Genomic DNA, 21,263 nt, shown 5'->3' on the forward strand with positions numbered 1-21,263 from the left:
TAAGGTTCCCCATGGTAGGCATATTCAGAAAGTTAAGGGACATGGGATACAGGGAAATTTGGCTGCCTGGATACAGAATTGGCTGGCTGAAAGAAGACAGCGAGTGGTAGTGATTATCATAGATTATCATAGATTATCATAGATTATCATAGATTTTACAGTGCAGAAGGAGGCCATTCGGCCCATCGAGTCTGCACCGGCTCTTGGAAAGAGCACCCTACCCAAGGTCAACACCGCCACCCTATCCCCATAACCCAGTAACCCCACCCAACACTAAGGGCAATTTTGGACACTAAGGGCAATTTATCATGGCCAATTCACCTAACTCGCACATCTTTGGACTGTGGGAGGAAACCGGAGCACCCGGAGGAAACCCACGCACACACGGGGAGGATGTGCAGACTCCGCACAGACAGTGACCCAAGCCGGAATCGAACCTGGGACCCTGGAGCTGTGAAGCAATTGTGCTATCCACAAGGCTACCGTGCTGCCCCAACCTGGATGGAAAGTATTCCGCCTGGAGGTCGGTGACCAGTGGTGTCCCGCAGGGATCTGTTCTGGGAACTCTGCTCTTTGTGGTTTTCATAAATGACTTGGATGAGGAAGTGGAAGGGTGGGTTCGTAAGTTTACCAATGACACAAAGGTTGGTGGAGTTGTAGATAGTGTTGAGGGCTGTTGCAGGTGACAACAGGACATTAACAGGATGCAGAGCTGGGCTGAGAAGTGGCAAATGGAGTTCAACCTTGATAAATGTGAAGTGATTCATTTTGGAAGGTCAAATTTGAATGCTGAATACAGAGTTAAAGGCAGGATTCTTGGAAGTGTGGAAAAACAGAGGGATCTTGAGGTCCATGTACATAGATCCCTCAAAGTTGCCACCTAGGTTGATAGGATTGTTAAGAAGGCGTTTGGTTTGTTGGCTTTCATTAACAGGGGGATTGAGTTTAAACGCGAGGTTTTGCTGCAGCTTTATAAAACCCTGGTTAGACGACACTTGGAATATTGTGTCCAGTTCTGGTCGCCTCATTATAGGATGTGGATGCTTTGAAGAAGGTGCAGTGATGATTTACCAGGATGCTGCCTGGACTGCAGGGCATGTCTTATGAAGAAAGATTGAGGGAGCTAGGGCTTTTCTCACTAGAGCGAGGAAGGAAGAGAGGTGACTTGATAGAGGTGTACAAGGTGATGAGAGGCATGGATAGAGCGGATAGCCAGACACTTTTCCCCAGGATGGAAATGGCGGTCACGAGGGGACATAATTTTAAGGTGATTGGAGGAAGGTATAGGGGAGATGTCAGAGATAGGTTCTTTACACAGAGAGTGGTAGGTGCGTGGAATGCACTGCCAGGGGAGGTGGTGGAGTCAGTCATTAGGGATATTTAAGCGACTCTTGGACAGGCACATGGACAGCAGTAAATTGAAGGGGTGTAGGTTAGGTTGATCTTAGATTAGGATAAATGGTCGGCACAACAGCTCTCGAAGGGCTGTACTGTGCTGTACTGTTCTATGTAGAGGTGACTTCACAAGTACATATCTTAATTTACAGGGGGGAGGTCTTGTGGCCCAGTGATAGCACACCTACCTCTGGACTAGAGGGTTTGGGTTCAAGTCCAATGCCTAGAAGAAGCGTTCACGGAGACTTCTGATGGTGGCCATGGTGTGACTGGTTGCACACAGGGAAGTTCCTGCTTGAAGGCATAGAAAAGAGCTCTTTTTACCCGAAATCGGGTGCAACTTTGACGGAAAAGTGTAACTGAAGGTCGGAGGAGAAGTTCCCCCCGGGAGTGGTATGTCTGCTGGTTATCAAACCCGGCAGGAGGTGAAATTAATAGGGGTAGAGCTGAAAGGGGAGGATGGCGGATGATAGATGGGGAATGGAGGTGCAAACCCCCGGTACGGCTGATAACATGGAACGTGCGAGGGCTCAATTGACCGGGGAAGAGATCTCGCGTCTTTGCACACCTAACTAGTTTAAACGGTCTTTCCACAGGAGACGCACCTCCGCGTGAAGGACCAGGTTAGGCTGAGGAAGGGATGGGTGGGTCAGGTTTTCTACTCGAGGTTTGATTCAAAGTCGAGGGGGGTGGCAATTTTGATGAGTAAGAAAACAGGGTTTGTGAGCATGAAGGAAGTGAGGGACCCGGGTGGGAGATGTGTGATGGTGAGTGGGCTATTAGAAGGGATGCAGTGGTATTGGTGAGTATATATGCATCAAATTGGGATGATGTAGGTTTTACGAGGGGGTTGCTGGCAGCAATCCCGGACTTGGCCACGCATCAGTTATGGGAGGAGATTTTAATTGTGTTCTAGAGCCAAGGGTCGATCGGTAGTGCCCCAGGTCAATAGGTAGGTGGGTTTATTGAAAAGATGGGTATGGTGGACCTGTCACTTCAAGAACCCTGGGGAAAGGGAGTATTTCTTTTTCTCACGTGTATAGGGTGTATTCAAGAATCAACCTTTTTGTGGTGAGCCGGGAGGTTTTGGTTGGGATGGAGGGGGTGGAATGCGCGGGGATAGTAATCTCGCCTCATTGGCTGGAGATTTGGCTTAGATCGGGCTGGGAGCAGAGGCCGGGGTGGAGGCTCGATTCGGGGTTGTTGGCAGATAGAGGGTTTCGCGACAAAGTGTGGGCTGTGATTAAAGATTATGTCAAATGGAACCAAAATGGAGAGGTGTCGGCGGCCACATTTTGGGAAGCGCTAAAAGCGGTGGTCCGGTGGGAGATTCTCTCATTCAAGGCTCATGCAGATAGGGAAAGGAGGGAGGAATATTAACGGCTAATGAATGAGATAGTGAAGGTAGATAGGGAGTACTCGAGGCGCCCACCATGGAGGGATTGGCGAGGAGGAGAAAATTGCAGGGGCAATTCGATAGGTTGACGATGGGGAGGGCGGTAGGACAGCTGCATAGGGCAAGGGGGCTGCAGTACGAATACGGGGAAAAGGCGAGTCGAATGTTAACGCGTTAGTTATGGAGGCGGGCCCGTCCTGGGAAATATTGAAGATACGGACTGGGACAGGGGATGTGGCGTCGGAGCCGGGGAAGATAAACAAGGTGTTTAGGGATTACTATAAGGAACTGTACAGGGTACGGGGAAGTAAAAAGGGGGATTTGGGACAGTTCTTAGACGAACTGGAGTTTCCAGAGGAGGCAGGTGTGAGAGGAGCCCTTGGGGCTGAGGGAGGTATTGGATAGTATAAGGGGTATGAAGTTGAGGAAAGCCCCAGGGGCCCAATTGTTACCCGGCTGAATTGTATACGGGGTTTGCGACGGACCTGGCACCACATCTCTTGGGGGCGTTTGATGAGGCATTGAAGAAGGGGAGTTGCCGGAGATGATGACGCAGGCAACAATCACATTATCAAAAAATGGGGAAGGACCCGTTGGAATGTGGGTTGTATAGGTCCATATCGTTGTTAAATACTGATGTGAAACTACTGGCTAAGTTGGTGGTGGGAAGGATGCGTCCCGGGGGTGGTTGCGGAGGATCAAACAGGCTTCATAAAGGGCAGGCAGCTTTCTAGTAATATAAGGCGGCTGTTAAAACGTGATGACCCCGTTGAGAGCCCAGGTGCCGGAGATAGTAGTGTGCATGGATGTGGAGAAGGCATTCGACCGGGTGGAGTGGTGGTACCTGTTTGAGGGCCTGAGAAGGTTCAGGTTTGGGCCAAAGTTTGTTATATGTGGCACCGGTGACGAGTGTGTGGACCAATGACACGGGTTCACGGAACTGTGAACTACACAGGGGAACAAGGCAGGGATGCCCGCTGTCGCCGCTGCTGTTTGCACTGGCTATAGAGCCTCTGGCAATGGCTCTTAGGGGGTCGGCAGAGTGGCAAGGGATTACGAGGGATGAAGGGAGCTTCTGGTGTCGCTATACACGGACGACCTACTATTGTATGTTTCGGACCCGCTGGAGAGCATGGAGAGAATCATGGACCTGTTGGGGAATTTTGGGGCGTTCTCGGGATACAAGTTAAATGTCGGGAAAAGTGAAATGTTCCCGGTCAACGAGTTGGGTCGGCGAGCCAATCTCGGGGTGATACAATTTTTTATTTTAAAAAAATATTTTTATTCTCCATTTTCACATTTTCTTCAAAATTTACACCCCACCAACAAACAGTTAATGGTAACGAATACAATGTCAATCCCCTTATTAACAACAACGATCCCATCCTCCCCCAAACAACGGCCCACCTGACAATATAAGCATCAAATAAAACAAAACCTCCTGAGGAAAAAAAAAGGAAAAAAGAAAAAGGAATCAGGAATCGCCTATGATCACCATTGACATATACAGTCCACCCCCCCCCCAAATATTCAAGGCCATCCAATCCCCGAAAGAGTACCGTGACTGACACCCATGAATTGTAGATCCCCCCCCCCCCAAACCCTTCCCCTCCACTTCCTCTTGTAAACTCCACCCCCCAACCTCGATTCCTGCCCCCAACTTTTCACCCCGGCTAGATTCACCGAAACCTGTTCCACCAGCTCCGATGGCCGCAGCCCCTCCCCCCACCTCACTCTCGTTCACTGGCCGACTTAAACCGGCCAGCGTGGAGGCACCCGCCCGGGTCTCCTTCCCCCTTGCTCGGTCCCAGTAAATCCAAGAAATCCCCTTTAACACACAACCCCAGCATACACCCCAAGCCCCAAAGAACCATCATGGCAAATGAAAGTCCCAACTTTTCCCTTGTCCAAATATACAGCGTCGACTCATTTAGTACATACACCAACGCGCAGTGGAAAAATAAAGTTACATGAGGCTACATCGGTACACGACCCACTCTCAGTCCCATTTCTCAATTTTGCCAAAGTCCTTCTGCCTTCACAAACCCCTCCACCGCTTCCGCTGTCCCAAAATAAAAGTCCTTGGATTTGTAGGTCACCCTCAACTTAGCTGGATACACTATGCCGCACTGCACCTTGCTGATGTACAGTGCCTTCTTCACCCGGCTGAAGGCCGCCCGCCTCCTCGCCAGCTCCACCGTAAAGTCTTGGTATATGCATATACCAGCTCCAGCCCACTGCACCTCCCGCTTCTGCTTTGCCCAGCACAGGACCTTCTCCTTCCTGCTGTATCTACGGAACAAACAGTTACTACTCTTGGCAGCTCACTCGCCTTTGGTATAGGCCTCCACGACCGATTAGCCCGATCCAGTTCGAATCGAGAGGAATCATCCTCCTCTCCCAATAGCTCTGCCAACATCGTGGCAAAATACTCAGTCGGCCTCGGGCCTTCCACCCCTTCGGGCAGACCCACGATCCTCAGATTCTGCCGCCCGGATTGGTTTACCAGGTCTTCCATTTTGGCTCGCAGACCCTTGTTGGTCTCTATCACCTTCCGCAACTCCTTCTCCATCGAGACGAGTTGATCACTGTGCTGCGATAATGCCTCTTCCACTTCCTTCAGTGTCTCACCTTGTTCCCGCACCTCTGCCGCTGCGCTCGATACTGCCGCCCTCACCTCCTTCTTCATCACTTCCATGTGCTTTATGAACTGTTTATCAAGTTCCACGGCCATCACAGTGGTCATTTCTTCTGCTGTGAGCAATGCGGCCTCCCCTGGTGCCCTAGCCTCCACTTTCCTTACCGTTCCTGTGTTGACTTTTCCACTCACCGGCGGACTTTCATTGACGCCCTTTTCCACGGCCGTTTTTCCCCCAAACTTGGACATTTCTCCTCACTGTGCCTTCTTACAGCTTTTTCAGCCTCCGTTGCCCCTGGGACCGGGCGTTAAAACCCTAAAATTTCTATTCCCGAGCAGAAGCCCTCCAGTGTGCGGCTGCCTCCCGCCCGCCGTCACCGGAAGACCCGGGGTGATGTAATTGAAGGTGGCTAGAGACAGGTTTAGATACTTGGGGATTCAGGTAGCGAGGGAATGGGCGATGCTGCACAAATGGAATTGAACAAATCTGGTGGAGGAGGTTAGGGAGGTTCTGAAGGTTCTGAAGAGGTGGGACATGCTGCACTTGACTCTGGCAGGGAGGGTCCAAGTGGTGAAGATGAACATTCTGCTGAGGTTCCTGTTCATATTCCAGACACTTCCGATCGTTGTACCGAAGGCCTTCTTTCGAAAACTGGATAGGATTATTTCAGACTTTGTATGGGCAGGGAAGGTGCCACGGGTAAAGAGGACCCTGTTACAGAGGCAGAAGGGAGAGTTGGCGTTCCCGAACCTGCTACATTACTACTGGGCGGCGAACGTGGAGAAGGTGAGGCGGTGGTGGGAAGGAGAAGGGGTAGAATGGGTTAGGATGGAGGGAAAATCCTGTAGGGGGTCCAGCCCGAGGGCTGTGGTGACGGCGGCATTGCCAATGGCGCCAAGGAAACACTTGGAGAGCCCAGTAGTGCAGTCCACGATGAAGGTCTGGAACCAGCTGAGGAGGTTCTTTAGGACAGAGGGGATGTCGGTGTTAACACCGTTGTGCGAAAACAAAGGTTTTGAGGGGGGGGGGGGGGGGAACGACAGGTGACATGTATATGAAGTGGAGAGAAGTGGGGCTGGTTAAGGTGAGGGATCTGTTCTGGAAGAGGGGTTTACCAGTGTAGAAGAACTGAAGGATCAGGAAGTGCTCCCGAGAGGAAGCGAGTTTGGATACCTGCAGGTAAGGGACTTCACGCGGAAGGTTTGGAAAGAGTTCGCCAGGTTGCCAAGATACATCCTGTTGGAGCGACTGCAGCTTCCAGATGTGGAAGGGGAGGGCAGGATCGGAGACATATACGGGTGGCTGGGAGAGCAGGGAGGTGAGCAGGTGATGAAGATTAAGGAGAAGTGGGAGGGGGAGCTGGGAGGAGAGATAAACTGGGGCGTAGTGAGTGAGGCGCTACGAAGGGTAAATGCGACCTCCTCGTACGCAAGGATGAGCCTGATACAGTTCATGGTGGTACACAGGGTACATATGACTCGGGCAAGAATGAGTGGGTTCTTCCAGGGACTGGCAGATGAGTGTGAGAAGTGTGGATGGGGACCAGCGAATCATGTTCATATGGTCTGGGGCTGCGAAATGTTGGGGAGATTTTGGGCGGGTGTGTTCGCGGCGCTAACAAGGATAGTGGGGTTGGAGTTTGGGCCGGAACCCATTGGAGCCGATATTTGGGATATCAGAGAAGCTGGAGCTGATGGAGGGGAGGAAGGCCGATGTTGTGGCCTTAGCCTCTCTGATTGCCCGACGAAGGATTCTGCTGGAGCGCGGTCGGCAATGCCACCGGGGGTGGCAACTTGGCTGGGGGGCTTGTATGACTTCCTTCGGTTGGAACAGATTAAGTACGAATTAAGGGATTCAGCGGAGGGCTTTGAGACAAGTTGGGGCATGTTCGTGGCCATGTTTGAGAAGCTGTTCTTCGTGGGGTGGGGGGTGGGGGAGCAAGGAGTGGAAAAAGGAGAACATTTGTACCAACGGTATGGTTGTGTGTTGGGGAGTTTGTTCCCGAATTGTTTATGTTTTGTAACCTTTTATATACATTTGGAGTAAAATACATTTTAAAGAAGAAGTGTTCACAACATGGTTCAGGGGGCTGATAATCAGCTTGGGAATCCTTCCACCACTTCACCCACTATTCCTCAAAAAGGGAAAAAGTGTGGGTGTGAAGGTACACTAAAAGAAATTTACAGGACACCGATAAAGGATATGAATACCTTGTATGCCGATACAAAATACACTCATTTTAACAATTCGTCCAATAGAACAGAGGAATTAGAATAAAAGCAAAATACTGTGGATGCTGGAGAACACAAAGTGCGGGAAAAACTCAGCAGACTTGGCAGCACTTGTGGAGCGATTAACAGAGTTAACATTTCAAAGTCCAATATAACTGTTCTTTGGAACAAAAAGAATTATCTGCTCATTAAATCAATGAACCAATCGAAATCAAGGAAAATTTGAAGTATCAAAATTAAAAACAGACTGATTTATAAAAACAAGTACAGGTGAATATACAAACCTTAGAAGCACTACCCTGACAAAAGCACACACACTCCTGCTGTGTATCTATGTTTGATATTAAGATGTTCCTGCTACCGCTGAAAGTATTCACTCAATTTTTCTGAATGTTAGATTAAAGAATAGAAGGTTCAGCTGAAGGCCTGAGCTCTTGAGTTTAACAATACATGGCAGGTTGCTATCTTGTATCCTCTACATACCTGGCAAGCTATATCACTGAGCCAGTGCAGTCCAGTGTCACAGCACATTGTAAAGGATACAGTATTTAGGTATTGTTTTAAAACTAAATGCCAAAGCTTGCACATTATTTGATAAGAAGCAACCAGGGTTGAAATGACTTTTAGCACACTCTGCCTAAATTTGCCACTAACCCTCGTGAGATTATTTAACTCACAGACATAGGATCAAATCCAAAAACCTTTCTTGCCTGAATAGTCAGTGCGTAATGATGATGCATTTACTCACTGGCCATGTTAGAAGTGCTCTCGCAATGAGCTCTGAAGAAGGATTCCGCCTGAAACGTAAATTTATCTTTCTCCTCTTGCATTCTGATGGTACTGTTGTTATTCTAGCATTGCAAGATTTTCTTTTTTCACTTATTTAACATTTTAGCAAGCATTTATTTAAAAACCTTTGCACCTGTCAGGATCACCATTCTACAATCAGGATTCAAAATATCTAACCAATCTCAATGTTATACCAAGTCAAATGTGCAAACATTTGTACTTCACTTCAAAAAAGGCTTACAAAAAGTTAATTAAGTTTATTGATAGAAAAGGATTATTGTATAAGTTCTGTAATGTATGACCTTAGGCCATACTTGTGGCATGGAATTACCTTAAAGTTTTCAATGGAGAGCATTTTGCTCATTAAGTAAACAATGGAAAAGTGCAGGTCTAGGAATGCACACTTACCGCAGTCTCAAACCCTTGCAGGTTTGGAGTCAGCACTGGGTAGCTCACATTCGGATATTTTCGGATTCCTTGCATCACTTCCTTCTGGTCAGCCATCTACACAGAAAAAGACAGTGGGTACATTCCAACACATAGAATAGGCAAGTACAAGTGTAATCACTTACATAGAGCATGATCTTTGAGGGCTCCAGTACAACATTAACTGACCAATGTCATGAAGTGCCATGTCTAAAGTGTCAGGTCCACAGTAAAATAGTATAACAATAATCACAAAGAATCAGTAAAACAACTTGCATTCTAATGCAGTAAAATATCCCAAAGTACTTCACAGTATTAACCAGAATTTAACAACAAGCCACACAAGGCAGAATTAGGACAGGTGATCAAAAGCCTGGTTAAAGAGGTAGGTTTTAAAGGAGCATCTTAAAGGAAGAGAGAGCATTAGAGGGGTTTTGGAGGGGTGAATAGGTTAGAGGACAGCTGGAGGCTCTGGGAATTAAAAAAAAAAAGACAAGGGACCAACATTGGATATATTTTCTCCCAAGTTCTAATGTACAGAACTCAATGCATGTATGGCTAAATCCATTACAACTGGTTTTCTTTCCAATGTTAGAAGTCTAGTTTCCCCAAAGATTAATTTTTAGTTTGCCTCAGTTTCCAAATCTCGTTTGAATACTTTTATTTACCAGTTTGATGCAGCATGGTGGATGGGTGTGGGTGTGTGTGTGTGTGTGTGTGTGTGGGGGGGGGACACGACACAGGGACAGGACAGTAGTAAATAAGAGTTGCCTCCTCCCCGCTAATCCACAAAGCAAAAGAAAAGGGGCCAACATTGACCCTTATCTACATTGTCACCTTTATTTTTGTTTGCAAGACTGAGCTGAGATAGTGTAAATGTTTTTTTTTCGAAGTATGTTTATTCAAATTTTTAGCATTTTACAAAACAGGACAAAAACATTACACCCCCAAATATAATAAACCCTACACCAACCAAACCCTCACCCCTAACAATTGATGGTGACTAGCTCTCCAAAATGCAAAATTAACAAACCCCATCACTTGCAGAACCCCTCATTCCACCCCCCCCCACCCCCCCCCCCCCCCCAAAAGGGGGAAATTTCACCTTCCGAGGATGTTTATTAGATTCCCCTGCCACGCCGAGGCACAAGGTAGAGAAGGTAACCTCCGCCCCAACAGAACTCGCTTGCAACCGATCAACGAGGCGAAGGCTAAAACATCTGCCCCCGCTCCAGTCTGCAACTCCGGCAGGTTTGACACCCCAAACATGGCCCCAGGATACACGGCCCCAAATCCACACGCAGGATCGCTGATATGGTGCTGAAAAACGACACTCAAAATTTCTACAACTTCAGGCAGGACCAAAACATGTGCACATGATTAGACGGGCCCCTCACACACCGTTCGCAAGTATCCTCTACCCCCTCAAATAGCCGGCTCATCCTTGACTTCGTCAAAAGCACCTTGTGCACCACCTTCAACTGTATCAACCCCAGCGTAGCGCAGGAGGTTGAGGCATTCATCCCTCTCTCACTTCTCATCCCCTTAACCTCGCATCCATCCTCCTCGACGCAAGTCCATGATTCCCCTGGATCGGCATCAGCCTCGACCCCGCTCCTAACCTAATGCACTGCCGGAATTACCTCCAAATCCTCAACGTGGCAACCACCACAGGACTTCCAGAATAATTCCCTGGGGCAAACGGAAGCGATGCCGTTGCCAGCGCCCCGAACCCCAACCCCCTACAAGAACCCACCTCCACCCTCACCCATAAAGCCTCCAACTCCCTACTCCAGCCCCGCACCTTCTCCACGTTCGCCATCCAGTAATAATACAAGTTCGGAAGGTAATGTGAATGGTTGTGATGCCACCAGGAACAGATCTCTCAAGGCCGAAGTTTAGAATACGGCCATGGTCTGACTTGGACGACAATGGTCACAACTTGAGCTGTTTCGCATGTCACACTTTGGAGCAAGTGGTCACAACCTCCCTGGCCTGTCCTCAAGCAGTTGTCTAGATTCTCAGTGGAAGCTTGAAACCTGGGACTTCACCATTCGGGTCAGTGGTTGATGATGTTAACAGTCAACCAGGAGGTGCACCATCAAGAGGTGGAGCTGTTGTCAGTTTGTAGGGTGCGGAGTATTTTCCAGTAGGCACTACAGGTTTTCAGATGGATGCGTGGGGACTTCAGGGGAGTGCTTCATTAGCTGTCAGTGTAGCAGCAACAGAACCATGTATCATGGTCATATCGTTTGTGAGTCTGTGTCCATAAACTGCTCAATCGTCTGAAACAGAATTGCAAAAGCTGTTTAAAGCCAGTTCCATTTTCTAACCTGCTTACCTGAGGGACCCATTTTGGTGAGACAAAGCTTGTGGCTTCCACAACAGACAATCCAGCCTCAGAGAGAAGGTTAATTAACTGAATTTTCACGTCAGCCGGAACAATGACCTGCAAGCAGAAACATTTCAGGTAGGCAACTTACATCCTGTATTAAAATGACTGACACCGTGAATCGAAAAGCAAATATCAACAGAGGTTTTAACAACTAATCCAACAACAGTGAGATGTTTCCCTTACTTTCAGTTGAATTCTGCCCAGTTATCAAGTCAATTTAATATCAACACATGGGCCGGATCGGAGAATTCCCGGGGGGGGGGGGGGGGGCCCCCGAGAATCGCTCCCCGCCGCTGGCTTCTCCATTTTCCGCCAACGTTTTTCGGGCGCTGGCGGGATTGCTGCCACACTGGTCGGGGGCCGTTGACAGCGATCCTCCCCGGCGATTCTCCGGGCCCCGATGGGCCAAGTTTGGCCGGCGTGGCTTACTCGTGTCCCACATGGCGGGACCTGGAAGGTGAGTGTGCGGGGGCCGTCCTGGCCCACGACCGGAGCCTACCGATCAACGGGCGGGCTGGTTCCGTGGGGACCTACTTAAGTCCGCGCCGGGTCCCTGTAGGGCTCCGCCATATTGCCCGGGGCCGGCGCGGAGAAGGGAACTCCCGTGTACGTGCGGAAATACGCTGGCTGTTCCGCGCATGCGCGGATTCGCGCCGGCCGTTCTCCGCCGGCTGGAGCTGCGGGGACGACTCCAGCAGCAACCTAGCCCCCTAGAAAGGTGAGAATTCCTTACTTTCGGGGGCTGTTGACGCCAGAGTCGTTGGCGCTGGTTTTCGCGCCGGCGTGGGGACATAGCCCCATTTTTAGAGAATCCCACCCATGGTCTCCAGACGAAGACAGTCACACTTCTGTTTAGTAAATATGTATTATCCTGTACCAATACCATGTTTCCACACTTGGCAGGGCCAATGCAATCTTTGTTAGTACAAGAACGGTTTAATGCTTCATAAACTAAATTAGGCCAAAAATAAACTAGACTTTTTGTATGGCGACAAAAAAAAATTGCTATATGAAACTGAGGCTTTCCATTTAACTTATGGACTATCACCTATCCTCATCCCAATGAAATCAGAGATCTTACATCCAAAGGCCTGCTTTCATTGGAATTAGATACCAAACTCAACTGTGAATGAGGAGACTCGCAAAACCTTGAGCTTAATAATACCTTTAAAATTGTAAAATGCCCACGATGTCTTTCAGGTCAGCCAATTGCCCCACAGGTTTAGTTAACTATCTCATCCATAAAAAATAACCAAAGATTTACTTACTGTAAGTTTTAAATTATAGCAGTTTATTTTTATTGACCTGATCTCTAACATTGCCAGATCCAGGGAACAAAAAAATATTCTAAAAAATGCCAGGCTAGGATCTATCATCCATGTGTGAATTTTGGGAAATCCGTTTAACCAGGCATTCACCTGCAGTGAGCATTCCAACTGAAGTTAATTTTCTCCGTTACACTTCCAGTAAAGTAGAGCAGGAGGATTCAAAGAAAAAGAGGGTCCATGGTTAATTATCAGGTGCAGAGACTGTGGGCAAGGTTAAAGGAAGCTAGATCAATTACAGTCCTTCTATCAGCATCCTGTTCTAGTCTGAGTAGAACAGCTACATAATCTACGCCAAAAACGTTGAGTGACAATTTAGAATATGATCTCTAGTCAGACCTTATTTATAATGAAATGAAAAATGAAATGAAAATCGCTTGTCACAAGTAGGCTTCAAACAAAGTTACTGTGAAAAGCCACTAGTCGCCACATTCCGGCACCTGTTCGGGGAGGCTGATACGGGAATTGAACCGTGAACCTTGGTCTGCTTTAAAAGCCAGCGATTTAGCCCAGTGTGCTAAACCAGCCCCTAATGAGGGTGTTCGAATCAAATGGGAACTATGTCCCATTGTGAGGGCGTTTATCCGCATGTTTCTCGCCACTCAAAGCAGCAAGAACCACAACACAATCCAGCGCGACTCCGGTTAGATATGGGGCCTCAGCGGAGAACGCGGGGCCAAGACTGCAATGAGTCCCATTTTCTGCACTGAGGAGCGAGCCCCTGCTCACTTAAACTCCTCACTGAAGGGAGAGATCGAGACGTCATTTTTAAATGGCGTCATGATCTCTCGACGCCCGGACATGACACTCAAACCCCCCAAAGCCCCAACTCACCTTTAAGGGGCTTCCTCCCCCCTCCCCTCCTCCCCCCTCCCCATCTCCCCTTCTGTCCCACTCCCCCCCACCACCACTACCTCACGTGCACATGGCATCCCCAGGCTCAATCACTCCCGCGCAAAAAATGTCAGCATGGCATGTTGGGTGCTAGCCTGGATGCATCCCTGCCAGCTGGAAGTGTCACCTAGGCACCTTGCCTGTGCCACGCTGGCAGTGTCAGGGTGCCAGGCTGGCAGCAGATTGCCACAGTGCTACCCAGAGGGCAAGCACCGGGGGCTTCCAATCCCTTGGGAGAGCCCGAGTGCCGTTCCATCTGGTTCCCGTCCATAGGGATGAGCACTGAATGGCGCTCGCCTGTGGTCTCCAAGGCAAAGGGGATAGATCTCAATGCCTTGGTTACCTCAGGAACTGCACTTTAAAGAGTCAGAGTAGCTGTCTCACTCCACTATGCAGATTTGCCAAAAAGTGATCCCACAGACGATGGGCAGGCTTCACATGGCGACGTCTCAGGGGATTGCGTTAGATCTCACGAGGAGTGGCGAGCTAGATAGATCCCAGGAGGAGGGCCCCCAGCATTTACCGACCACGTTGGTTTTCGGGCACAGCTTGGCCGGTAGATCGCACCCAATATCACTGAAAACATTTGATAGTTACTAGAAAGCACAGAAATTCCTTCTTCTACAATCTTCCCTCAAACTCTTGCTGTATTGGATTCTGCCCAATGGCGACTCTTCCCATTACCTTGATTAACTTCTTGTCAAAAGGAAAACGGTCATTTTAATCTTTCAACGGTTTATTACCTGTTGTTAGAGCTCAAAAGCAATTTATTTGCAATTAGAAAATTTGACTTCACCATCCTTTGTAATGCAAATTCTTTGCACGGAGTAGGATTTTTACAGTGCTTTCCTGATGGATTTCACTAAACAATGAGTGATTAAATTCTCTTTAATTGAGAAACAAGGTTAGCGTGCAGAAAACAGAATTTAAATCAACCAAAGGAATGTAATAACATCTAAAAGCCATCAAGTAAAATTGTTGATTACATCTTCTGTTGAGAATATGGCAATGCAATTAAATTCAGCTTTGAAGGCAATAAAGCCACCTTGGAAGAAGTAAACTGAATAACTGTTTCAATTCTCTATGTAAAGTTTTGGTATATTGTGAATTTACCTTCTCATTCTGCAGTCCATCTCTGGGTCCAACTTCCACAATTTTCACTTGCTCAGGCAGAGAATGTGCCACAGCCACACTAGTCTAAATAACGTTAAGAATAAATTATTAATATCTCTAATGTTATTCACTGCTTAGGATATTTTAACATTGCTTGTATCAGGTTATCATAAATATCCCTACAATCATCACAACAAAAAACAACAATTTGTTAAAACAGTTTGTATAAGCGTAGAATAAAATCACAGAATGGTGACAGCACAGGGGGCTATTTGCACTGTGTCAGTTCTCCAAGTATTTGTTCTCTGACCCATTTCCAATGGAAACGCAAATAGTCCCATTCCTCTGCCTTTTTCCCATAGACCTGCAAATGTTCATACGTTCATTCTTCAGAAAAATATCCAAGCTCTTTATAAAGCCATGATTGAATGTTTCTCCACCATACCCTCAAGTCAGTGCCTCAAGACAGCGCAGTTCAAACCCTAACCACTCACAATTTGCATTTGATTTGTCACGTGTACTGAGGTACAGTGAAAAATATTGTTCTGCGTACAGTCCAGAGAGATCGCTCCATACATGAAAAAACATAGGACATGCATAAATACACAATGTAAATACATAAACACACAGGCATTCGGGTGTATTACTACTCAGTAGAGAAGATGTGGGAAGAAATCAGTTCAATCCATAAGAGAGTCAGTCAGGAGTCTTAACAACAGGGAAGAAGCTGTTTTTGAACCTGTTAGTGCGTGTTCTCAGACTTTTGCATCTCCTGCCTGATGGAAGAAGTTTGAAGAGAGAATAACACGGGTGGGAGGGGTCTTTGATTAAGGCAGCGGGAGATGTAGACAGAGTGAATGGATGGGAGGCAGGTTCATGTGACGGACTGGGCTGTGTTCATGACTCTCTTGGGCAGAGAAGTTGCCATACCAGGCTGTGATGCAGGCAGATAGGATGCTTTTGATGGTGCATCTGTAAAAGTTGGTAAGAGTCAACATGGACATGCTGAACTTCCTTGGTTTCCTGAGGAAGTATAGGCGCTGTTGTGCTTCCTTGGTCATAGCGTTGTCGTGGGTGGACCAGAACAAATTGTTGGTGATGTGCACACCTCGGAATTTGAAGCTACCAACCATCTCCACCTCGGCACCATTGATGCAGACAGGGGTGTGTACAATACTTTGCTTCCTGAAGTCTTTAGTTTTGCTGACGTAGAGGGAGAGATTGTTGTCGTTACATCATACCAGTAGGTTCTCTATCTCTCTCCTGTATTCTGACTCATCGTTGTTTGAGATCCAACCCACTACGGTTTTGTCAACAGCAAACTTGTAGATAGAGTTGGAGCTAAATATTGCCACACAGTCGTGTGTGCATAGGGAACATAGTAGGGGGCCAAGTATGCAGCCTTGCGGGGCCCAGTATTGAGGACTGACGTGGAGGGCGTGCTGTTGTTTATCCTTACTGATTGTGGTCTATGGGTCAGGAAGTCGAGGATCCAGTTGCAGAGGGAGGAGTCAATTCCTAGGTTTTGAGTGCACGAAGTGTGTCCAGTTGCAGCTCCTGTTAGAACGCTTGACGGCTCTGGAGCTGCGGATGAACTCACTTTGGAGCAGCCGCGATGCTGAGGATGTCATAATATCCACTCATGTATATAATGAGATGCAGACAGGCTGTGATTGACAGACAGGCTGTGATTGACACACAGGATGACCAGTAAGCACACAACACAGTGCAGCCAATCACCAGACAGGACACTACCACTATAAAGCCAGAGGGCACTAGGTTTCCCGCTCTCTCGGGACCCAGCCACTGAGACAGTCAGAGTCCATGAGCTAGCAAGTGCAAACACCATGCGGTAGCTAGTAAGTCTGGTCAGGCTACTACAAGGTCTCCAGTCAGTTCAGTATAGTGTCGACCCACAGCTGAATCAGTTCTATCGTTGAATAAAACAGTGTTGGATCTACTCCAGTGTTAGAAGTCTGTTTCTAGCTTCCCTGCATCGAGTGCAGTCCACATCGAACCTACCTGCCTAACACATCAGAGGACGTCGTGGATAGCACGTTTAGCAAGTTGGTCACACTGCAGGTGAAAGTTACTGAGGGAGATAGAAAATCGGTGACCAAAAGACAGAGCAAGAGTAGGTAGGCAGTGCAGGTGTCCCCTGTTGTCATCTCCCTGCAAAACAGATATACCTCTTTGGATACTGTTGAGGGAAATGGCTCACCAGGGGAAGGCAGCAGCAGCCAGGTTCATGGCACCGTGGCTGGCTCTGCTGCGCAGCAGGGCAGGAAGAAGAATGGCAGGGCTATAGTGATAGGGGACTCAATCGTAAGGGAATAGAAGGCGGTTCTGCGGAGGCAATCGAGACTCCAGGATGGTATGTTGCCTCCCTGGTGCAAGGATCAAGGATGTCTCGGAGCGGCTGCAAGACATTCTGGGGAGAGGGGTGAACAGCCAGCTGTCGTGGTGCACATAGGCACCAACGATATAGGTTAAAAAACGGGACGAGGTCCTACAAGCTGAATTCAGGGAGTTAGGACTTAAACTAAAAAGTAGGAGCTCAAAGGTAGGAATCTCAGGATTGCTACCAGTGTCACGAGCTAGTCAGAGTAGGAATCTCAGGATAGATAGGATGAATGCGTGGCTCGAGAGATGGTGCAAGAGGGAGGGATTCAAATTCCTGGGGCATTGGAACCGGTTCTGGGGGAGGTGGGACCAGTACAAACCGGACGGTCTGCACCAGGGCAGGACTGGAACCGATGTCCTCAGGGGGGGTGTTTGCTAGAGCTGTTGGGAAGGGTTTAAACTAATGTGGCAGAGTGATACGAACCGATGCAGGAAGTCGGAAGGTAGTAAAACAGGGACAGAAACAAAAGGCAGTAAGGGGGGAAGTTTAAGGCAGAGGAGCCATAGTCAAAAATCAAAAAGGGCGACAGTACAAGGTACAGTGACTGAGGGGAGCTCAGTGAATAGGCCCAGTAATACTAAAAGGAATAAAACGGGAAGTAAAAACATAAATGGTAAGCGACTTGGCAGATTGTTACATGAAGATATGGGTTCAACGACAAGGAAAATTAGGAGAAAATGTAAGAGGAAATATAACTTAGGAGAGGTTACTGATCGAGGTGTTAAGATTCGAAACAGAGGTATAAAAGCCAACATAAGTGTACTTTACCTGAATGCTCGTAGTATTCGGAATAAGGTAAATGAGTTGATGGCGCAAATCATTGTGAATGACTATGATTTAGTGGCCATTACTGAAACATGGTTAAAGGATGGTCTTGACTGGGAGTTAAATATCCGAGGGTATCAAACTGTTCGGAGGGACAGAGTGGATGGTAAGGGAGGTGGTGTAGCTCTGTTATTCAAGGATAACATCCGGGCAATAGTAAGGGATGACATCGGTGCTATGGAGGATAAGGTTGAATCCATTTGGGTGGAAATCAGGAATAGTAAGGTGAAAAAGTCACTGATAGGAGTGGTCTATAGGCCACCAAAAAGTAACATTATGGTGGGGCAGGCAATAAACAAAGAAATAACTGATGCATGTAGAAATGGTACAGCAGTTATCATGGGGGATTTTAATCTACAATTGGTTTAACCAGGTCGGTCAAGGCAGCCTTGAGGAGGAATTTATAGAATGTACCCGCGATAGTTTCCAAGAACAGTATGTAATGGAACCTACGAGGGAACAAGCGGTCCTAGATCTGGTCCTGTGTAATGAGACAGGATTGATTAATGATCTCATAGTTAGTGATCCTCTCGGAAGGAGCGATCACAATATGGTGGAATTTATAATACAGATGGAGGGTGAGAAGGTAAAATCAAACACTAGTGTTTTGTGCTTAAACAAAGGAGATTACAATGGGAAGAGAGAAGAACTAGCTAAGGTAGACTGGGAGCAAAGACTTTATGGTGGAACAGTGGAGAACCTTCCAAACGATTTTTCACAGTGCCCAGCAAAGGTTTATACCAACAAAAAGGAAGGACGATAGAAAGAGGGAAAATCGACCGTGGCTATCTAAGGAAATAAGGGAGAGTATCAAATTGAAGGAAAAAGCATACAAAGTGGCAAAGATTAGTGGGAGACTAGAGGACTGGGAAATCTTTAGGGGGCAACAGAAAGCTACTAAAAAAGCTATAAAGAAGAGCAAGATAGATTATGAGAGTAAACTTGCTCAGAATATAAAAACAGATAGTAAAAGTTTCTACAAATATATAAAACAAAAAAGAGTGGCTAAGGTAAATATTGGTCCTTTTGAGGATGAGAAGGGAGATTTAATAATGGGAGATGAGGAAATGGCGGAGGAACTGAACAGGTTTTTTGGGTCGGTCTTCACAATGGAAGACATAAATAACATGCCAGTGACCGATAGAAATGAGGCTATGACAGGAGAGGACCTTGAGATGATTGTTATCATTAAGGAGGTAGTGATGGGCAAGCTAATGGGGCTAATGGTAGATATGTCTCCTGGCTCTGATGGAATGCATCTCAGAGTGCTAAACGGGATGGCTAGGGAAATTGCAAATGCACTAGTGATAATTTACCAAAATTCACTAGACTCTGGGGTGGTCCCGGCGGATTGGAAATTAGCAAACGTGACACCATTGTTTAAAAAAGGAGATGGGCAGAAAGCAGGTAATTATAGGCCAGTGAGCTTAACTTAGGTAGTAGGGAAGATGCTGGAATCTATCATCAAGGCAGAAATAGCGAGGCATCTGGATGGAAATTGTCCCATTGGGCAGATGCAGCATGGGTTCATAAAGGGCAGGTCGTGCCTAACTAACTTAGTGGAATTTTTTGAGGACATTACCAGTGCAGTAGACAATGGGGAGCCAATGTATGTGGTATATCTGAATTTCCAGAAAGCCTTTGACAAGGTGCCACACAAAAGGTTGCTGCATAAGATAAAGATGCATGGCATTAAGGGTAAAGTAGTAGCATGGATGGAAGATTGGTTAATTAATAGAAAGCAAAGAGTGGGGATTAATGGGTGTTTCTCTGGTTGGCAATCAGTAGCTAGTGGTGTCCCTCAGGGATCAGTGTTGGGCCCACAATTGTTCACAATTTACATAGATGATTTGGAGTTGGGGACCAAGGGCAATGTGTCCAAGTTTGCAGACGACACTAAGGTGAGTGGTAAAGCAAAACGTGCAGAGGATACTGGAAGTCTGCAGAGGTATTTGGATAGGTTAAGTGAATGGGCTAGGGTCTGGCAGATGGAATACAATGTTGACAAATGTGAAGTTATCCATTTTGGTAGGAATAACAGCAAACGAGATTATTTAAATGTTAAGATATTAAAACATGCTGCTGTGCAGAGAGACCTGGGTGTGCTAGTGCATGAGTTGCAAAAAGTTGGTTTACAGGTGCAACAGATGATTAAGGAGGCAAATGGAATGTTGTCCTTCATTGCTAGAGGGTTGGAGTTTAAGACTAGGGAGGTTATGCTGCAATTGTATACGGTGTTAGTGAGGCCACACCGGGAGTAGTGTGTTCAGTTTTGGTCTCCTTACCTGAGAAAGGACGTACTGGCGCTGGAGGATGTGCAGAGGAGATTCGCTAGGTTAATCCCAAAGTTGAAGGGGTTGGATTACGAGGAGAGGTTGAGTAGACTGGGACTGTACTCGTTGGAATTTAGAAGGATGAGGGGGGATCTTATAGAAACATATAAAATTATGAAGGGAATAGATAGGGTAGATGCGGGCAGGTCGTTTCCACTGGCGGGTGAAAGCAGAACCAGGGGGGCATAGCCTCAAAATAAGGGGAAGTAGATTTAGGACTGAGTTTAGGAGGAACTTCTTCACCCAAAGGGTTGTGAATCTATGGAATTCCTTGCCCAGTGAAGCAGTTGGGGCTCCTTCATTAAATGTTTTTAAGATAAAGATAGATAGTTTTTTGAAGAATAAAGGGATTAAGGGTTATGGTGTTCGGGCCGGAAAGTGGAACTGAGTCCACAAAAGATCTGCCATGGTCTCACTGAATAGCAGAGCAGGCTCGAGGGGCCAGATGGCCTACTCCTGCTCCTAGTTCTTATGTGAGCTTGGCTGGGATTATGGTGTTGAAGGCGGAGCTGTAGTCAATGATCAGGAGTCTGACGTAGGAGTCCTTGTTGTTGAGATGCTCCAGGGATGAATGTAGGTCCAGGGAGATGGCATCCACTGTGGACCTTGTGGTGGTATGCAGGTTGCAGTGGATCAAGGCATTCTGGGAGTATGGAGTTGATGTCTCATGGCCAACCTCTTGAAGCACTTCATAATGATAGATGTCAAGGCCACCGGACAGTAGTTGTCAAGGCACGTTGGTCTACACAGGATTTGAGTGAACGACCAGGGACTCTGTCAGGACCCGTCGCTTTCCCGGGGGTTCACTTTCAAGAAGGCCGATCTGACTTCAGAAGCTGTGTCGGTAGGTATGGGTGTGTCCGAGGCTGCTGGAGCAGTTGATAGCGGTTTGATGGTTTCCTGCTCGAACCGAGCATAGAATGCATTGAGTTCATCGGGGAGGGGTGCACTGCTGCTGGAGATTCTACTCGGCTTTGCTTTGTAGCCCAATATGTTGTTTAATCCTTGCCACAACCGACGAGAGTCTGTGTCGTTAGTCTGTAACTCTAGCTTAGTCTGGTATGGTCTCTTGACATCCCTGGTGGCTTTGCGGTGGTC

General features: G+C 47.4%; 1 protein-coding gene across 1 annotated transcript in view; it reads right to left on the reverse strand.

Moving 5' to 3' along the window:
• Positions 1-21,263, reverse strand: part of LOC140417213 (hydroxymethylglutaryl-CoA lyase, mitochondrial-like) — a 59,510-nt gene that overhangs the window by 20,252 nt on the left and 17,995 nt on the right. Inside the window, exons 2-4 of the mRNA XM_072501183.1 lie at positions 14,604-14,687; positions 11,218-11,325; positions 8,859-8,954 (exon numbers count right to left, since the gene is read on the reverse strand). Of these exons, the coding sequence (XP_072357284.1) occupies positions 8,859-8,954; positions 11,218-11,325; positions 14,604-14,687 (288 nt within the window). The remainder of the gene's footprint in view (positions 1-8,858; positions 8,955-11,217; positions 11,326-14,603; positions 14,688-21,263) is intronic.

This window comes from Scyliorhinus torazame, chromosome 1 (genome assembly GCF_047496885.1).
Source record: "Scyliorhinus torazame isolate Kashiwa2021f chromosome 1, sScyTor2.1, whole genome shotgun sequence".
In the NCBI taxonomy this organism is placed as follows: Eukaryota; Metazoa; Chordata; class Chondrichthyes; order Carcharhiniformes; family Scyliorhinidae; genus Scyliorhinus; species Scyliorhinus torazame.